Source organism: Colobus angolensis, unplaced genomic scaffold, assembly GCF_000951035.1.
Source record: "Colobus angolensis palliatus isolate OR3802 unplaced genomic scaffold, Cang.pa_1.0 Scaffold188, whole genome shotgun sequence".
Classification (NCBI taxonomy): Eukaryota; Metazoa; Chordata; class Mammalia; order Primates; family Cercopithecidae; genus Colobus; species Colobus angolensis.
Window position 1 is genome coordinate 4,343,827 of NW_012115021.1, and position 20,935 is coordinate 4,364,761.

The 20,935-nt window shown below is 41.5% G+C and overlaps 1 protein-coding gene across 1 annotated transcript in view; it reads left to right on the plus strand.

Moving 5' to 3' along the window:
• The window catches only part of RBBP7 (retinoblastoma binding protein 7), a 33,408-nt gene that overhangs the window by 7,709 nt on the left and 4,764 nt on the right, over positions 1-20,935 (plus strand). The window contains exons 2-11 of the mRNA XM_011940267.1: positions 483-627; positions 6,852-6,997; positions 11,123-11,296; positions 12,611-12,726; positions 16,436-16,596; positions 17,405-17,531; positions 17,643-17,720; positions 18,149-18,225; positions 20,196-20,212; positions 20,566-20,642. Coding sequence (XP_011795657.1) covers positions 483-627; positions 6,852-6,997; positions 11,123-11,296; positions 12,611-12,726; positions 16,436-16,596; positions 17,405-17,531; positions 17,643-17,720; positions 18,149-18,225; positions 20,196-20,212; positions 20,566-20,642 — 1,118 coding nt within the window. The remainder of the gene's footprint in view (positions 1-482; positions 628-6,851; positions 6,998-11,122; positions 11,297-12,610; positions 12,727-16,435; positions 16,597-17,404; positions 17,532-17,642; positions 17,721-18,148; positions 18,226-20,195; positions 20,213-20,565; positions 20,643-20,935) is intronic.

Below are 20,935 nucleotides of genomic sequence, written 5' to 3' on the forward strand. Positions count from 1 at the left end.
TTCTACGCGCGCGCGTTGACCGCCTCGGGGTCGCGGCCCTTGTCCGGGGGTTGCTGGAGCCCTCAGGCCTATGGCTGCCGAGGCGGGTGTCGTGGGACCTGGGGCCTCCCCTGATGGGGATTGGAGGGATCAGGCCTGTGGGCTTCTGGTACACGTGCATTTGTCTTCCCGAGTGGGTCGCGCAGCCCCTGTACGTACAGGTCGTCATCTTAGAACAGGTGCGAACAGCTGTAACAGGGTAAACAATTTCAATTGACTACCCAACATGGTATACGCAGGGGATATTAATCTCAACGGAAAAAACAGACTTCCTGGTTGGTAGTATTTTCTCCACCTTCTGGAAGAGCAGTTAGTTGTCCGTGTCCAAATTAGAGGTAAAAGGAAAAAGAGTACATGAGGTGTGGCCATCTTGAGGTGACCTCCAATTTCTGACTTCGATCCATCTCAGCCACTTAATTGTGTGGGCTTTCTCCAAATTTCAGTGTTTGAAGATACTGTGGAGGAGCGTGTCATCAATGAAGAATATAAAATCTGGAAGAAGAATACACCGTTTCTGTATGACCTGGTTATGACCCATGCTCTTCAGTGGCCCAGTCTTACCGTTCAGTGGCTTCCTGAAGTGACTAAGTAAGGGTTTCTGGCAACTTTTTTTTTTTGCTTAAATTTAACTGTCATTCTGAATTTCCTAGTTTTGGCGTTTTATACCTAGAACATAAGTATGTAATCAGCCCTTGCTTGGGGTGGCAGGTGGTTTTTATTTTCAAAACTTAACGTGATTTATGGGATGATTTCTGGCGTATAGTGTGCTGGTAAAAGGGGAGAAAGAATCTGTTGTGAGATTAATGGTATTTGGAGGAAACACTGAATATATTTGACATTTTCTGGGCTCGAATGCAGAGCAGCATCTCTCTGGGCCCAAACTAATGCGTTTCTTTAAAACTTTATTGAAAAAGAAGAGAATATTTACAGAAAAGTTCACACATCATAAGTGTTGTATGGCTTCATAAATTTTTGCAAAGTGAACACACGTAACAGTCACCCAAGATAAATACATTTTAATTGGTAAAGGCAAAAAGACCTTGTTAACAATTGACCAAAGAAAAGATGTTATCGGCTTATGGAATACACTTTGAGATTGTTAGTCTTCATAAGAGTATTCTACGGTTTCTCTGGTAATAATTGCTGGCATTTATTGAGCAGTCAGAACAGGGCCTGGCACATCTGAAGAATCTACGTCTTGTTGTTGTAATCCTCATAGTAGTACTATGCTGTAGGTAATTTTCATTATCCTTGTTTTACTGATAGGGGAACCGGGAGTGAGCGTTTAAGTGCCATCCCAAGATCACACAGCTGGTCCCTGCGTTAGTCTGCCTTGCTCATTCACTTGAACCTTTTCTAGTAGAAACTTGACCATGTACTTTTAAAGTGTATTAAATATGGGGCCAGGCACAGTGGCTTATACTCCTGTAATCCTAGCGCTTTGGAAGGTAAGCTTGAGCTCAGGAGTTAAAGGCTGCAGTGAGCCATGATTGCGCCACTGCATTCCAGCTTAGCCAACACAGTGAGACCCTGTCTTCCAAAGAAACAACAGAAAAGCATCTTAAATTTGGGTGTTGTGGGCATATAATTTAAAGAGGATTAAATGAAACTCTAACCTAAAAAGAGGATTTTGCAACAAGTTATAAAAATAATAAGCTAATTTTGGCTGGGCGCGATGGCTCACGCCTGTAATCCTAGCACTTTGGGAGGCTGAGGCAGGTGGATTGCCTGAGTTCAGGAGTTCGAAACCAGCCCAGGCAACACGGTGAAACCCCGTCTCTACTAAAATACAAAAAAAAAAAAAATTAGCCAGGCATGGCAGCGTGTGCCTGTAGTCCCAGCTACAGGCTACAGGGAGGCTGAGGCAGAAGAATTGCTTGAACCTGGGAGGCGGAGGTTGCAGTGAGCCAAGATCTCACTACTGCACTCCAGCCTGGGTGAGAGCGAGAGCGAGACTCCATCTCTTAAAAATAAAAATAATAATTACAATAATCTCATTGTATATAAAACTGCTCTTACAATGGCTAGGTTCTCCATATGCAAACATTGATTTCCATACAGATAGGAATTTCCACTGGGCTTCCCAAAAATCTAGATGTAAATGTACAGATGTGGGAAGAGTAGAGAAGAACTAAGTGATGGACACTTGGAAGCATTGACGTTTACAGTCACCTTTGAACAGATTGAAAACTAGATTAAGCATCGTATACTCAGGAGTATTCAAGTTCTGGTTTGAGCATCATGTGCATTTGCCTCTTTGGTCTGTTAAGCAGATTTAAAATGTATTAACTAAATTTACCTTTTGGGGGATCTTTTTGACCCACTGTAACATAATAGAAAACAGCAGGGACTTTAAACTTAGAGACCTGGGTTAGAATCATGCCCCTGCTTCTTCTTAGCTTTGTGAACTGGGGCCGTGTTGTCTGGGCTGTAAATGGAGATGTTGGTCGTACTGACTACCTACATTTGGGGGAATTAAATGAGATCATGCATGTTAAAGTGCCTGGTGCAGCATAAGTACACAGTAAGTGGTGACTGATGCTGGTTCTCCCACCCCTTCCTGTTCAGAAATAATTTGTCAGGATTGAAATAGCTCTGTGTTTCTTCATTTGGATTTCAATGAAAGCTACTTGCTGAAGTTTTTTTTTTAAATGTTACCTATAATATGTAATACTTAGGAATGCAACAGAAAATGTTTTAATTAAATTATTTGATATGTATCATGGTGTTCTTTGTATACAAAGCTGTTGTGGGATTGAGTTGTGGGACGTGCAGTGCCTTAGAGAATGTAAGAAAATGCCAAGCAGCCTGCATTCTTGGATGTTGAGGATTGCTGTGTGGTGCTTTGCAGGGTTCAGTTTGGGGTATAAAGGGACTGTGTTTTATCACCATACAGGACAGTAAAAATGTTGACTGTTCCTCATTGTCTGACTCTGAGGAACAAGACCCTGCTCCACCTCATAAGCCTTTCTTCTGCCGACTTACAACATGCTTCAGAACGATTACTTGGACTTTCTGAGCTATTGTCCTTCAACTGAGTTAGGTAATTGTCCAAATAATTGATTTGGGAGACAGAGCAAGACTCTGTCTCCCAGGCTGGAGTGCAGTGGCACCATCTTGGCTGACTGCACCCTCCACCTCCCAGGTTCAAGCGTTTCTCCTGCCTCAACCTCCTGAGTAGCTGGGATTACAGGTGTGTACCACCACACCCAGCTAATTTTTGTATTTTTAGTAAAGACAGGGTTTCACCATGTTGGTCAGGCTGGTCTCAAACTCCTGACCTCGTGATCCACCCACCTCAGCCTCCCAGAATGCTGGGATTACAATTGTTGATTTGGCTTTTAAAAGGTTTTATTTAGGTATCTCTAAGAAATTGGTTTTTTTTTTTAATTAGGTAGTTATTTCATATCTCTTGTTGAATAATGTTTTAAATATATTGAGACTAAGTTATTGTTTACCTAAAAAGCTTTGTAGTTTTTCAAATTCAGGAAGTACAAAAGGATGTAGAGTGAAGAATAAATCCCCTTTCCACATCCCTTACTGTCCTACTTCCTTTCCCCAGTCATTGTTTTCAGTTTCCTAACCGATCCTTGCCAGTGTGTAGAAGTGCTTACCTGTATCTTCATCATTTTTTATGGTAGCAAGTTCTTCACTTGAGTTTGTCAGTAAGAGTATATATTGGAGATTTTCCTGTCAGCATGCTTGGATATGCTTGTTCTTTTCAAGGGTGCCATAGAATTTTGTTTATGGATACACTGTGTAATATATTATACCAGTTCCTTACTGATGGATGTTTAGTTATTTTCAGTCTTTTTGCTGCTATAAACAATACTGCTGAGAATAATCTTATAATAGGCCATATTTATGTGATGCTTGGCTAAATTTCCTAGTGGTAGTTACTGGGGTCAGAAAATTCTGCACTGAAAATGAATAGGCTCTCTTAACCATTAGTGTTTCTGCAGCCTTTAAGTACTTCCAGTATTGGAGGAAAATAGTGTCATATTGATTAGTTTAGGAAAACAGGCTGTGTTTTAGTGATGGAGGTGAAAGGATTTCTAGTAAAAAGAAAAGTTCTCATATGATGATCAAATTGGGGAAAACTGGAAGAATTAAATTTGAGTCCAGAGGGATTTTTAAGCTCCTCCAGTCCATCTTGGGACAGTGTTCATTAGAAAGGGCCTATGATAAACTGACCTGTCTACCTGTAATTTTTTACCTGTTGGTCTCAATTTTCTTGCTTAACTCCACAAAAAAGAAGTCACTTTTTTCCTTTGATATTAGTCCCGCCATTGCTTTGTGGTGCCTTCTTTCTCTCAAGCATTCTTATTTCTCTTTTTAAATATTTACTTTTTTTTTTTGGTGGAGATGGGATTTTGCCATGTTGCCCAGGCTGGTCTCAAACTCCTGGGCTCAAGCGATCCGCCTGCCTTGGCCCTCTAAGTGCTGGGATTAGAGGCATGAGCCACCGCATATGGCCAAATATTTCTTCTTTCTTTTCTTTTTTTTTTTTTTGACAGGGTCTTGCTATGTTGCCCAGACTGGGTTTTTTTTTTTTTTAAAGACAGGATCTTGCTATGTTGCCCAGACTGGACATGAACTGCTAGGCTTAAGCAGTCCTCCCTAGTAGCTGGTATTGTGGGTGCACAGCACTGTACCTGGCTTACCCTTTCATTTTAAGCCATTATTCCCTGTAAAGGTTTGATTTCTGTCCAAGTCCTCATAAAGTATGTTGCTTGGAGCCTAATTTTAATGGTTTTACTGGTTAAAAATAAGTGGGCAAGCCAGATGTGGTGGCACACATCTGTAGTCCCAGCTACTGAAGAGGTTGATGCAGGAGGATCAATTTGAGCCCAAGAGTTGGAGACCAGCCTGGGCAACATAGTGAGACCTTGTCTCTTTAAAAAAAAAAAAAAAAGTGGGGGCGGGGGCACATGGGCTCATGTGCATTGCCCCCTACACGCATATAAAGACCACCTAAGATAGAATTAATTACTTTTTTGATAGCCACATCATATTCTTGGCCCACTTTGCATGTATCAATCAAGACCCATGTCTTCTTCCTTTTCTTTTTTTTTTTTTTTTTGAGACAGAGTTTCACTCTTGTTGCTCAGGCCGGAGTGCAATGGTGTGATCTTGGCTCATCGCAACCTCCGCCTCCCACGTTCAAGTGATCTTCCTGCCTCAGCCTCCTGAGTAGCTGGGATTACAGGCATGTGCCACCATGCCCAGCTAATTTTGTATTTTTATTAGAGACGGGATTTCTCCATGTTGAACAGGCTGGTCTCGAACTCCCAACCTCAGGTGATCCGCCTGCCTTGGCCTCCCAAAGTGCTGGGATTACAAGCATGAGCCACCGCATGCAGATGTCTTTTTTTCAAACACGTTGCTATTGCTTAGTCATGGCTGCCTTACTCTGTTCTTGGCGGAGTGTGTGTGTGCGCGTGTGTCTGTGCATGCACTTTTTTACTGTAAGCCAAATCTTGGTAAAATTGCATTTTGTATTTTCTTTTTTTTTTTTTCTTTTTTTTTTTTGAGATGGAGTCTCGCTCTGTCGCCTAGGCTGGAGTGCAGTAGAACAATCTCGGCTCACTGCAAGCTCCGCCTCCCAGGTACACTCCATTCTTCCGCCTCAGCCTCCCAAGTAGCTGGGACTACAGCTGCCCACCACCACACCTGGCTAATTTTTTGTATTTTAGTAGAGACGGGATTTCACTGTATTAGCCAGGATGGTTTCAGTCTCCTGACCTCGTGATCTGCCCGCTTCAGCCTCCCAAAGTGCTGGATTACAGGTGTGAGCCACCGTGCCCGGCCTTGTATTTTCTTAAGTTATTACTAAATTACTTGTCTAGAAGTAACCTTCAATCTTTTTAGGAAAAAAAAACAAAAAAAAATTGAGTCCTTCGTGCAGCTGAAATTTAGAAACAGATAAATGTCCTAACTTGTCTTGTGTTGGGGCCTAGAGCCCTATTTCTCAGTCCTCTTCATTGAAGTAGGACCATGGAGCACAGTTGAAAATTGTGTTCTTGATAATACAAATGGGGAAGCCTTTTTGATAGATACTGATGCAAAAATCACTGCTTGGACCAAGGTGCCCAGAGGTTTGGGCAAGTTCTTCAGCCTCAAGGTGAGTTTCCACAGAACAAGGTAACAAAGATGCCTCAGTAAAATTGAGAATGTTTGTTTCATAAACCTAGGTATCATAAACGTCAAGGAGTTTCACATCATGCCATTTGCACTTATAGCCTGTTTTATTCAGTGAAGAAACTGAGGCCCCAGGGAGGTTGTGTTTTAAGCAATTGCATTTTAGTTTGATCCAGGATTTAAGCTAAGTTTTTTTGATTCAACACTTTACTACCTTGTAGAATTTCTTATTGGGAAATAGGAAACATCTAGTGTGTAAGATATTTTTAGGTGGGAAGAAGATTTCTTTAGGTGGGAAGTTGTGATTTATGAGTGTGGGGATTGTTGGTGGATTCCTGTGTAGATGTTTGTCTGTGTTATACTGAGTTGGGCCTGCCTTCCCCAGAGTGCTGCTCTATAAAAGGTAGTGTTCACATTGATAATTGAGGCACAGGAGGATGGGTCTTTGAGAAAGAAGCAAGCCCTCTGCATATTGTAGCTAGAATATTTTCTTACATTTGCATATGTGGGGATTGTAAAGTTGGTAACCAGAGGGGGAGAAGATACACAGTTGATGCTAAGTATATATTTGCTAAAGAAATGTGAATGTATTTTGAGGGAACTAGACTGAATTTGTTAGCAACTGGAGATTTCTTGTCAGGTTAGTGTGACTTATTTTCTTTCTTAAACAGACCGGAAGGAAAAGATTATGCCCTTCATTGGCTAGTGCTGGGGACTCATACGTCTGATGAACAGAATCATCTGGTGGTTGCTCGAGTACATATTCCCAATGATGACGCACAGTTTGATGCTTCCCATTGTGACAGTGACAAGGGTGGTAGGTATATCATATATTCCAATATTGATGTCAAAGGGAAAATGCCTCTTTCAAAGCATATGCTATTAAAACTATACTATTAGTTTTTGGCCCAGTAATTTAACTTCTAGGACTTTATCCTACAGAACTACTCACCTACATGTGCGCAAGGATTTTAGCCGTAATTGCAGAATTGAAAAATTAGGATCAACCTTGTAACCCAGATGTTGGTTCATAGAAAGTTGGTTAAGCACATGGTATGTTTGAAATACTACTCAGCAATTAAAAAGAAAGGCCAGGTGCCATGGCTCACACCTATAATCCCAGCACTTGGGGAGGCCAAGGTGGGAGGATTGCTTGAGCTCAGGAGTTCAAGCCCAGTCTGTAAAACACAGACCTCGTTTCTACCAAAATTTCAAAAAAAAATTTTTTTTTAATGAGAAAAATCTGTACGCACTGGTATAGGAAGGTATCCAAGATAAATTAAGTGGATAACTGCTATGTGTAATTAGGATATTCCACTTTGGTAGAAGTAATATGTGTTGGTGTGTGCAGTGGGTATTTTTTTGTTTGAGGAGAGTGGGAGTAGTGGTAGGGTTAATTTAGGAATCTGTTGGCTTTTTTTTTTCTTTTTTTAATTTAGTCAAACACATACTCTCCTGTTTTTGGTATTCCCATGACCACCCCAAGTTTGGTGATTTCGCTAGGACTCCCAAGAGCAAATTATACTTGTGGCTAAAGTTTGTTACAGTAAAGAACACAAAACAAAAGCAGCAGGAAAAAGATGTACATCGGCAAGCTCAGGGAGGTCTGGCACAAGTCTTGTCCAAGGCCACACAGGATGTGCTTTCTCTCTGGCAGCAAACTGCAGGGACATGTGTGAAATATCTCTGCTCAGGAAAGCCTGTTTGGGTCTTGGGGTCTGAGATTTTCTTGGGGGACTAGTTACATAGGCACATCCTGCTGACAACCAGCTACGGCGACTGAAACTTGAGGACCCCAGTAATACAAACTGAGGACCCAGTAATAAAAGAAGGTATGTATCATCAATCTTGATATCTGCAAAGTAAACCTGACAAACTGGTACAACGCGGTCCATTGCTCCAGGTGCACACCACAAAATCATCAGTTCATCAGTGACAGAAAGAACATTCTGAGGTACATGTTCCCAGGAGTTTGCCAAGGGTCAGTAATGGGGTCCTAGTGTTCCTCAGAGACTCCAGGGCTAAGCACCCAGACTGCTGTATTAACTCTCTCTTCACAGTCCCAAATGGCTTAATGCTGTTGGCATTTTCTAATACATGCCTTAGGGTTTTTTTCTTATTGAAAATAAAATACTGGCCAGGTACAGTGGCTCACACCCATAGTCCCAACACTTTGGGAGGCCAAGGCAGGAGGAACGCTTGAGCCCAGGAGTTTAAGACCATTCAGGGCACACAGTGAGACATTGTCTCTATCAAAAAATAAGTTAAAAATTAGCCATGTGTGGTGGCGCATGCCTATAGTCCTAGCTACTTGGGAGGCTGAGGATCTCTTGAGCCCAGGAGTTTGAAGCTGTAGTGAGCTAGGATCACACCACTGCACTCCACCCTGAGCAACAGAGCAAGATCCTGTCTCAAAAATATTACATTCTCTAGTGTAGTGAAACTGCTGGGTTGTGTGGTGTATTCATTGTCAACTTCATAGAAAACTGTTCTCCAAAGTGATTCACCCAGTTTACCCCTCCCACAATTTATCGTTCATTCCCCGACAACTGTATGCTTTATTTCTTTAAACATTGGGAGTTTTTTGTGTTTTGTTTTTGTTTGTTATGAGGCAGGGTCTCGCTCTGTCGCCCAGGCTGGAGTGCAGTGGTGCGATCTCAGCTCACTACAACCTCCACCTCCGGGGTTCAAGTGATTCTCGTGCCTCAGCCTCAAGAGTAGCCAAGATTACAGGCGCCCACCAACACGCCCAGCTAATTTTTGTATTTTTAGTAGAGACTGAGTTTCATCATGTTGGCCAGGCTGGTCTCAAACTCCTGGCCTCAAGTGATTCGCCTGCCTAAACTTCCCAAAGTGCTGAAATTACAGGCATGAGCCACCACTCCCGGCCTGAATATATTGTAATCAGAAATTTTTAAATGGCTTTTAGCCCTGAAGTATGTATTTACTGGGCTTGCAGTTTAACAGTCTCTGCATAACGATATTAATATACTATTAAAGTTACACATCCAGTGTATTCTAACAAGTAGCTGAAATAATTTAATACCTTTGTTAATATTCAGTTTGTTTTTATATATTATATATATATATTTTATTTATTTATTTATTTATTTATTTTTTGAGACAAAGTCTTACTCTTTCACCCAGGCTGGAGTGCAGTGGTGCGATCTCGGCTCACTGCAACCTCTGCTTCCTGGGTTCAAGTGATTTCCGGAGTACCTGGGACTACAGGCGCCCGCCACCACAGCCAGCTAATTTTTTGTATTTTTAGTAGAGACAAGGTTTCACATTGTTAGCCAGGATGGTCTTAATCTCCTGACCTCGTGATCCGCCCGCCTCAGCCTCCCAAAGTGCTGGGATTACAGGTGTCAGCCACTGCGCCTGACCAATATTCAGTTATATTTTTTAATGGATATGATCATTAAGACAGTGACTTCAAAATTTTAAGTTTGAGAAAACAAAACTCTTGTGTTCAAAGTAAATCCTACTTGGAAACGCCACCCCCCCCCCTTTTTTTTGGAGAGCTCTTCAGGTTGTTTTAGCTAAAGGAATCAGGAAACTTGAGTATCTTTGTAGCAGAAGGGTTAGAGCCACTGGAGTCCATGCAATGGGATGTTGAAGGTCAAAGTGAAGCAGGTTTGGAGCAGTCTCAGGAGGCAGGAGACTGTTGGATCAGGAGGGATCTTAGCATGCTGAGGCACACTTCTTCCATTGACAGTATGGAACAGAAGGTGCTACAAGGAAAAAGGGTCCTTTTGCATGTTGTCACGTGAGAGTAGTGGGTAGAGGAGCTTTGGAGTAATCGTGGATTTGAGATATGTTTTTTTCAGCCGCACTGCAATAGTAAGCTATGTTTGCTTCAGAGAGAACAGCTAGATACTAATATTAAGACATGGAAGCCAATGTTCATTAAGCATTCCACATAGAAGGAGCTGCCTGGAACTGAGAAATGGTTTGCTCCTTTTGGTGGTTGCTCCAGGCCCCAGTCTATTTTACTTCTTACCAGCCTGGCTCCAGTAGGCATTTGTGTTAGTTGTCCCTGACCTGAGACACAGGGTGAGCTAAAATGGAATGTGCAAAGAAAAGGCAATATAGGTCAGGAAGAATAACACAATTGTAGTGTGAACTCTTCTATCTTTTTAAGCCTCAGCAACTAATTCAAGTTTTTTATCTATGAGCACAAAAAAGAATGTTCTTGTTTGCTGTATTTGCTTAGATGTTCTCTACTTGCATTCTTTCTGCTAATATGTTGCTACTTCTTGGAAGTTACTGTGCTTTTTTATATGGCTTTGTTACTTTACAAGGCCTTTTTCATGATTATTTAATACTACAGTCTTATTCACACACCAGATGGGCGGAGAGGTTAACCTTGGCACTGCACTAGCAGTTAAACCAAGGATGCTAGCAGAGCTAACGTATGTGTGTTTAGGGACAGGTAGGGGTTAGCATGGGTTTCACACTGATTTGAGGATGCTTCTGACTTTAGACTCAAAGGGTGTTCATACTCCTGAGGGTTAGTTAAAACCTTTCCTGTTTTGATGAATCCTAAAATAAGATGCTAAATCAGTGCAGCATTTCCAATGAGTTGTATTTGAAGTAAAAAACTGTTAGTCTGCTTATTATGTGGTTATTTGAAATTTCAGTGAATAACTGTATCATCTTCATAACTGAAAGAGGACAGTTTTAGATCCAAGGTGGAACTGAATTAAGTTGCATAAGGCAGCTAGGCAGCTACGAATATTTTCCAGTGCAAATGGGCTTTAAGAATAAATTGATGTGGCAAATGAACCCACATTTTTGGATTTTCTCTATGCATGTCTCTGTCTTTGGCTTGTCAATTTGTGTTGTATTCTGCCAGGTCAAAATCTGTTGGGTTGATTGAACTAAGTAATTTGTGAATTTTAATCCTGAGTGTGTGTGTGTTTCTTTCTCCTCACATTAGAATTTGGTGGCTTTGGTTCTGTAACAGGAAAAATTGAATGTGAAATTAAAATCAACCATGAAGGAGAAGTAAACCGTGCTCGTTACATGCCGCAGAATCCTCACATCATTGCTACAAAAACACCATCTTCTGATGTGTTGGTTTTTGACTATACAAAACACCCTGCTAAACCAGGTATGTAATAATAAAGTCAGGTCATTACTTGAGCAGTTTTCTTGATTCAAACTGGTAATGTTTTTAAGTCAAAGTAGCATACTTTATAATATTTAAAGGTTTAAAAATTGCTTTGGGGGGGGTCCCATAACCATCCTCAAGTTCAGGGATTTGCCAGAACTACCTAAAAGCAGCTTATACTAACAGCTAAAGTTTATTACAGCAAAGGATCCAGAGCAAAAGTAGGAAGAAAAAGATATACATCAGGGGAAGTCCAGAGAGGTTAGCTACAGGCGTCTGAGTCCTTCCCATCCACGGTCATGTGGGACATACTTTGTCTCTAGCAGCAAACCATAGGAACATGTGCCAAATGTCTCTACCCAGGGCAGCCCATTTGAGTTTCAGAATCTGGGATTTTTGTGGAGGTCTGTTGGCGTGGGCACATCCTGTTCAATGACCAGCCATGGTAACAAAATTGAGAAACCCCAATAGTGAAGCCAAATACATGTGAATCTTGCTAAACAATCCTACAAGTCTTGACAGGTTCCTATGGCATACCCCACTGCTCTGGGCTTACACAACTTTACCAGTCAGTGACATGAACTTCCTGAGGGTCACATTCCCAGGGGTTAGCTAAGGGTCATTTATGGTTGCAGGCTACTCTAGAGGCATGCAAGGACTGATCAACCAGACCTGCTGCGTTAGAAATATTTCTAAAGGCCGGGCGCGGTGGCTCAAGCCTGTAATCCCAGCACTTTGGGAGGCCGAGACGGGCAGATCACGAGGTCAGGAGATCGAGACCATCCTGGCTAACACGGTGAAACCCCGTCTCTACTAAAAATACAAAAACTAGCCGGGCGAGGTGGCGGGCGCCTGTAGTCCCAGCTACTCGGGAGGCTAAGGCAGGAGAATGGCGTAAACCTGGAAGGCGGAGCTTGCAGTGAGCTGAGATCAGGCCACTGCACTCCAGTCCGGGCGACAGAGCGAGACTCTGCCTCAAAAAAAAAAAAGAAATATTTCTAAAAAGCTGGGGAGTGGGGGGGATAGGGTTACCACTGCCCAAATTTGTAGGATAGCTATAGTTTTTAGTATTTTTGTGTTGGGACTAATATTAGGTTTTCCAAAGAAACCAATCATTTAATGGTCATGAGGCTCAGTTTGCATTGGATATTAAGAACGAAGCAGAGAGAACAGCTTTTTAAAGTGATTATGGGTCAGACCAGATCTTGTTCATGTGCAGTTGCTGTAATGGCTCACTCACTGAAGGAGTGAGAATTTATTCTCACCAGTTCTGATGAACAGAGAACAATTTAATGTTTTTTCATCTTTTCTTAGACCCAAGTGGAGAATGTAATCCTGATCTCAGGTTGAGAGGTCACCAGAAGGAAGGCTATGGTCTCTCCTGGAATTCGAATTTGAGTGGGCATCTCCTAAGTGCATCTGATGACCATGTGAGAAGCGTATTCTTTGTAATTTGTTCATATAGTGAGAGCTGATGCGTCACAGCTGTACTGAAGGAGTGCTATATAGATGAAAGGTTTTCTAAGATAATACTGCTGATTATTGTGGTAACATTCCCCCAGGACTTAGAGACATAGTTTTCATACTGCCCTGTATGAGTCTTCGGATTCCACAAAGCTCTTTTGAAGTAGCCTTAGGATGGAGGGAGCATAGGCAAAAGGCCTCCCATTATTTAAAAGAGGATCCTCCAGGCCCTTATAATGGAAACTCTAGAATGTTTGTGGGACCTGATTAATATAAAGTATTTTTTAAGTGTACAATTCAGTGGGTTTTAGTATATTCACAAAAGTGCACAACTATCGCCACTAATTCTAGAATGTTTTTGCTCTCTGAAAGAGAAATTCCATACCCATTAAGCAGTGACTCCCCACTCATTCCCTGCCTTCCCCCAGTTCCTGGTAAGCACTAATTTATTTTCTGTCTCTATAGAGTTATCTGTTCTTGATATTTCATATAAATGAAATCATATATGTAGCCTTTTCTGTTTGGCTTCTTTCACTTAGCATAATGTTTTCAAGTAACATTACTTACATTCCATTCCTTTTTATGGATGAACAATATTCCACTGTATGGATATACCACAGTTCACTTATTTGTCAGTCAATGAACCATTTGAGTTCTTTCTACTTTTGGGCTACTTTGAATTATGTTATGAACATTTGTTTACAAGTTTTTGTGTGGATGTATGTTTTCATTTCTCTTGGATATATACCTAGGAGTGGAATTACTGGATCATATGGTATCTGTTTAATTTTTTGAAGAACTACAAAACTATTTTCCGAAGTGGCTGTCCATTTTACATTTCCACAAGCAATGTACAAATGTTCCAGTTTCTCTACATCCTCACCAATGCTTGTGTTTTTTATTATAGCTATCCTAGTGTGCGTAAAGTGGTATCTCCTGGGGTTTTTTTGGTTTTTTTTGTTTTTGTTTTTGTTTTGAGATGGAGTCTGTCTCTGTCACCCAGGCTGGAGTATAGTGGCACGATCTCAGTTCACTGCAACCTCCACCTCCCGGGTCCAAGCAGTTCTTCTGCCTCAGCCTCCCAAGTAGCTGAGATTACAGGCATGCGCCATGAAGCCCAGCTAATTTTCATACTTTTAGTAAGAGACAGGGTTTCACCATGTTGGCCATGCTGGTCTTGAACTCCTGGGCTCAAACAATCCTCCTGCCTTGGCCTCCCAAAGTGCTGGCATTACAGGCATGAGTCACTACACCTGGCTCATTGTGGTTTTAATTTGCATTTCCCTGATAACTAATGATGAGCATCTTTTCTTGTACTTGCCATTTGCATATCTCCTTTGGAGAAATAGGTATTCAAATTATTTGCCCATATTTTAATTTTGTCTTTTTATTGTCAAGTTATAAGAGTTTCTTATGTATTCTAGGTATAAGTCCCTCTGATTTTCAAAAATTTTCTCCCATTCTGTTGGTTGTCTTTTCACTTTTTTAGACAGGGTCTTGCTCTGTCGCCCAGGCTAAAGCACAGTGACTCAGTCTCGGCTCATTGCAACCTCCACCTCTCCAGCTCAAGTGGCTATCTACCCCAGCCTCTCAAGTAGCTGGGACTACAGGCGCCCACCACCACCCCAGCAAATTTTTGTATTTTTTGTAGAGATGGAGTTTCGCCATATTGCCCAAACTGGTCTTGAACCCCCGGGCTCAAGTGATCCACCCTTCTTGGCCTCCCAAAGAGCTGGGATTACAGGCTTTCTGAAAGGATGCTTCCCTCAAAGTGTATATGACATGATTTCCCAAGTAGGGAAAGTGGACTGTACTCATTAACCCAATTACTAGTACCTTTTGAAGAGACCAGGCTGGGAATTTGGTAGTAGTAATAATAGCTGACATTTGCCAGGGGCTCCCCCCATGCCAAGCATCATGCTAATCTTGCCAGATCCTTCTGAGTCGGTGTGAATGGCAGCAGCGCCACATGTTCCTTTCTCTTCAGTTTATGTACATGGAGTGTCTTCATGTGTAAGTAACAACAGAGACTTGAGGGCATATGTATTGTGTAAAAAAAAGTTTTGTTACTGGGAAAATAGCCATTACTGGGAAATAGCTTTGTTACAGAAAGTCCTTCATGTGGCTGGGCGCAGTGGCTCATGCCTGGAATCCCAGCACTTTGGGAGGCCGAGGTTGGTGGATCACCTGAAGTCAGGAGTATAAGACCAGCCTGGCCAACGTTGTTAAACTCCATGTCTACTGAAAATACAAAAATATTGGCATGGTGGCACACACCTATAATCCCATCTACTTGGGAGGCTGAGGCAGGAGAATTGCTTGAACCCGGGAGGTGGGGGTTGCAGTGAGCCCAGATTGTGCCATTGCATTCCAGTCTGGGCAAGAGAGCGAGACTTTGTCTCAAAAAAAAAAAAAGAAAAGAAACTCTTTCATGTAAGAAAGTGATTTAATAAAAAGAGATGAAGCCCTTTCATGGTCACGTGCTCTGAATTTTAAAAAACAAAAAACAAAATATGAAGCCCATACCAGTGTCAGTGGAACTATAGTGCTAATATACCTTCATGGGATTATTTCTTATTAACCATTGAATGAGAATCGTTGCCCTATACCTTGCAATATTTTTTCATTAAAAACTTAAGACTTTCCTCTTAATTCTTGCTGTGACAGGATGTCAAGGCCCACATGAGACCTCCTTATTTGTGGGCTGCTGTGACCTTTGAGGCCCAAGCAAGGCCCCATGGCCCCTCCTTGGACTCTGCTGATGCCTCAAGGAGCGCATCGTTGGGGATCTGTCTGTGGGCCTCAGGCCTTGACCTCTCAGAGTAGACTAGTAGAGGTTTCTGGCCCAGTGTCATTTACCTGTCACATCTCCTGATGTCTATGGTGGTTTCTGCCATGAAGTGAAAGACTTGTCCATGAGGCTTTTGCTATGTGAGAGGCACAGTTTGATTTTAATTCCCAGTCTTCCCATCCCAGTATAAACTTTTAGGATGTGCATTTGTGTTCAGTAGATGCTGAGCGCCCGGCTCTTGGTGATTTGTTGTGTTGTCTAAGTGAATTTGGGGTACTTGAATGTCTGAATGTATGTAGGTAGAAACTCCAGCATCAGTGTCCTTGCCTGCCACCGTACTCAGTCTCTCCTCCCCCTCATTACAGTGGAGTTTCCTTTTCCTCTGCACCTCACATGGAGGCTGCACCCACATACTCTTCTGTTTGCTTATATTTTCTCTCTTGTGTTTACCTCAAACTTTTATACAGTTGAATAGTTTTGTTTGTAATGAAATTATTTTAAATAAGATGTTAGCATTTAAATTCAATCTCTTGGCCGGGCACAGTGGCTCACACCTGTAGTCCCAGCACTTCGGGAGGCCAAGGCAGGTGGATCACTTGAGGCGAGAAGTTCAAGACCAGCCTGGCCAACATGGTGAGACCCCCGTCTCTACTGAAAATACAAAAAAAAATGAGCCAGGCATGGTGGCCTGCACCTGTTATCCCACCTACTCAGGAGGCTGAGGCAGGAGAATCGCTTGAGCCTGGGAGACGGAGGCTGCAGTGAGCCGAGAGCGCACCACAGTGCTCCAGCCTGGGTGACAGACTGAGACACTGTCTCGGCGGGGGAGGGGGGGACGTCTCTTATAGCCCTTGTTCTTTTTTTTTTCTCTCCTTCTCTCTCAGACTGTCTGTCTGTGGGATATAAACGCAGGACCAAAAGAAGGCAAAATTGTGGATGCTAAAGCGATCTTTACTGGCCACTCAGCTGTTGTAGAGGATGTGGCCTGGCACCTGCTGCACGAGTCATTGTTTGGATCTGTTGCTGATGATCAGAAACTTATGATGTAAGGTGGAAAGTTCAGTGGGATCTTGTTAAATGGGTGACCTGAATGACCATCAGTGATTGCTGCAGGCTGTAGTTTTTTTGTTTTTTTTTTTAAGTTATGGCTTTAAAAAAACAGCTTTAGGTAGCTTACTCCTGTAATCTCAACACCTTGGGAAGCTGAGGCAGAAGGATTGCTTGAGACCAGGAGTGTGAGACTCCGTCTCTACACAAAATTTAAAAACAAAAAATTAGCTAGGTATGATAGTGTGCACCTGTAGTCCTAGCTACTCAGGAGGCCGAAGTGGGAGGATTGCTTATTATTCAGAAAAAAAGAAAAATAGGTATGGACATGTGAAGGGACATACTTGGTGTGGTGGTAAATATCAAGATTGGAATCCAGAGTGATGCCAGTTGGAGGTCAGGGAGGAAAATGTATCAAGGTATGGCCACAGGACTTGATTCACCTATCATCTTATAAACAAATAACCTGAGGCAAATGTGACAAAATACTGGGCATTTGTCAAAACCAGTTGTAGGTATCAGATTGTTAACATTATTCTCTACATAGTCTGTATTTTGTGTATGCTTGAAGTAGTTGGTAATTAAAATAGGAATCTAAAAAACAGGACTAACAGCACTAGCTTGTTCTCTGTAGGTTTTGAATGTATCATTTAGTGGTCAAGGTCTGAATCACCAGCTGTGTGGTTGGTTTCCTCATGAAGGGGCTCACATAGTGGAGCTAGTTGTGGAGTGTAGTGACAGTGACGTGGGGCCAAATGTGAGTGTGTCCTCCCTGGGTGCTGTGTGACTTTACCTTTGTGTTTTAGATGGGACACCAGGTCCAATACCACTTCCAAGCCGAGCCACTTGGTGGATGCGCACACTGCCGAAGTCAACTGCCTCTCATTCAATCCCTACAGCGAATTTATTCTAGCCACCGGCTCTGCGGATAAGGTTTTGCATTATTTGGTGTTTATAAAACCCAGTTCTCTTGTGCTTTAATCAGATATTTGAAAATTCTTAGGTAAAGCTTAGAAATCATTTTCACTTGTTATTTTTCTTTAGACCGTAGCTTTATGGGATCTGCGTAACTTAAAATTAAAACTCCATACCTTCGAATCTCATAAAGATGAAATTTTCCAGGTATGTGACAGTTTTCTGGTGTCTGTATGTCAAGAAATGAAATCCAGGGATTCATTAGTTAAGCTATACCAGACTGGTGGGTCCACTATTGAAAAAAAATGCCTTGTCCATGGTGTTACATGGAGATGTTCATAGGGTAAGGTACACCTTATTGAAGATTTAAAAAGCTTCTGTGATGGTTATGGGGTTGAATAAATTTATTGAAATCCCAGGCCAAGTTCCTCAGTGCTGGGGAGTGCAGCCTTCCTGAGGACAGGATAGAGCTGAGCCCTTTCAGAGCACTTGAAAGTCTGGGACAAGAGAGTGAGGACATCAGACCAAGGATAAGATCATAGAGTGCAGGATGGGAAAATATCAGATTAAACAGCAGCCACAAACCTAGCAGCGGATGATTCTTTAAATACATTTTCAAAATTATCTATTACTAGGTCCACTGGTCTCCACATAATGAAACTATTCTGGCTTCAAGTGGTACTGACCGCCGCCTGAATGTGTGGGATTTAAGGTAACTTACAGTCCTGTGACAAGATACTGCATAAATATGCTCATCTGGCAAGTTACATAGTAATTCATAAACTAGAAAAGCAATTTGGTAATCCCCCTTCAAGAGACCTAATATTAAAGAAACTTTTAAGTATCTTCCTAAAAGAGTCTTTGTTTTGTAAAATAGAAGTGAAGCAGCAAATGAACTGTAAAATAAATTTCTCTGGTGTGAGTTTTGTCTCTTAATATTCAGGCATGAAGGTGTATGTGTCTGTTTGTTTTTGCATTCAAATGACTATTTAAAACACTTGATATAGAGAGATCAAGATGTTAGCTGTCTTATGTCTCATTGGATCTCATAGTACGTGTAGGCAGGACTGTTTATTCTGAGTTTTTGTACCATTTACTTTGCTTTCAGTGATTCATTCTGCAGATGTGCACTCCCGCTGTGGGTTGTGTAACTGCTGGGGAGACCTTTGTGAAGGGGACAAGGACAGCCCAAGCTGTCAGAGAGCTTATGTTCTCTGGGGCCTCATTGTATAAAGAGTTTCTCCCAATTTTTAAAAGTTCCTTTACTTCAGCTTGCTGTTCTAGGAATTTTAGACTCCTTTACTTTTTTCATCTGAGCCTTTACAACTTAATAAAGTTGCTCAGTTACATACCTCTCCATAGGATGTCATCTTAAGTTTAAATCATTAAATTACCAAAAAATAACTTTTTTCTGCTTGTATTAAATATATTGATTGCTTTGAAGTGGACTGAATTTAGTACAGGTTGAGTATCCCTTATCCAAAATACTTGGAATAAGAAGTGTTTGGGGTTTTGGAATTTTTAGGATTTTGGAATATTTGCATTATACTTAAGTGGTTGAGCATCTCAAATCTGAACTGAAAGTCCAAATTATTCTTCTTTTTTTTTTTTTTTTTGAGACGGGGTCTCACTCTTTTGCCCAGGCTGGAATGCAGTGGGACAGTCTCAGCTCACCACAACCTCCTCCACCTTCCGGGTTCATGCAATTCTCCTACCTCAGCCTCCTGAGTAGCTGGGATTACAGGTGCGTGCCACCATGCCTGGCTAATTTTTGTATTTTTAGTAGAGATGATGCTTTGCCATATTGGCCAGGCTGGTCTCAAACTCCTGACCCCAAGTGATTCTCCCGCCTTGGCCTCCCAAAGTGCTGGGATTACAGGCATGAGCCATTGCACTCGGTGTGAAAGTCCAAATTCTGAGTGTTGTGTGGTGCTTAAAGTTTTGGATTTTGTAACATTTTGAATTTGGGATCTTCAACCTGTATATTAAAACCAAGGCTGCTTTAATTACAGAGGCAGTAATCCTCAGTATGTAGAAGAGACACTGGAGAATAAAATGCTTGTATATAAAACTTAAAATAACTAATATTCAGGGTTCTGATGGAGCAAACTGTTGCCATGATAAATACTTGAAGATGTAGAAAACCTTTAAAGCAGACAGTTCGGGGCATTGTATTTGATTTAAAAACAATTTTAGTAGTAAAATAAACCTAAATCAAAACTATAAAGAGGTATGAAGCGTACAGCAAGGTTTGGAAGTCTGATGCCCTGGCAACTGAATTGCCCCTGAAGGTGCCAATAATTTGTGACCATTGTGTGTAATTTCTTATTACAATTATTTCTTAGCTTGTTCAATATTAAAATTACATTAGATAGGGGGCCAGGCATAGCGGCTCATGTCTATAATCCCAGTACTTTGTGAGGCTGAAGCAGGAGGATTGCTTGAACCCAGGAGTTCGAGACCAGCCTGGGCAACATAGACCCTGTCTCTACAAAAAATTTAAAAATATTAGATAAAATTTGGGATTAAAATGGGTGAGTGTTAGTAACTGTACTGACAGGTAAGAGAAATATAATTGTCTAGCAATCCTACAGGTTTGAGATTGTTTGGTTAATTTTATGGGAAGGAAAAAAATGTCTCACTTGGAGGGCTGGGTTTTGTTTTTTTAGCAGTTGTTACTAGTAAAGTATTTGGGTTAGGTAAAAGGATAGGGCTGATACTGATACATAAAGAGTGATTTCACTGTTGAGCACTGGCAAATTCTACAAATTGAAGTTTTTAAGAGAAAAACCTTAAAAACTTCCTTGGCTTACACATTTCGTAACGTTTTATTGCCATATCTTTAGACAGATCTATAGTACTGATATGTAATTATATTTTACTCCTGGGATGCAAAAGGCTTTGAGTGAAGTATAGGAATTACACGTCAATTCATGTGTAGATTTTTTTTAACTATACATTTCACCTTTTAATTCTAAGGCAATAAACAGTTAAAATAATGAAGGGATTTTGAGTTAATGTTTATTATTGACAATAATTCCTCATTCTGCAGCTTCAATTATGAACAACTCTAACTTATTTCCAGAAAGTAAACATTCCACCCTTACACGAAATATGAACAGTAGCCAGGTGTGGTGAGGCCGAGGTGAGAGGATCGCTTTTGAGCCCAGGAGTTCAAGGCTCTAGTGCACAGTGATCGTGCCTGTGAATGAATAGCCACTGCACTGCAGCCTGGGAAACAGGCCATGTCTCTAAGGAAAAAGAAAAAAAACTTAATTGATTGTAGTATAGAAATAAGTTGTTTTTGTGAGTGTGTTTGTGTTTTAAGATTACTTTCTGGCCGGGCGCAGTGGCTCAAGCCTGTAATCCCAGCACTTTGGGAGGCCGAGACGGGCGGATCACGAGGTCAGGAGATCGAGACC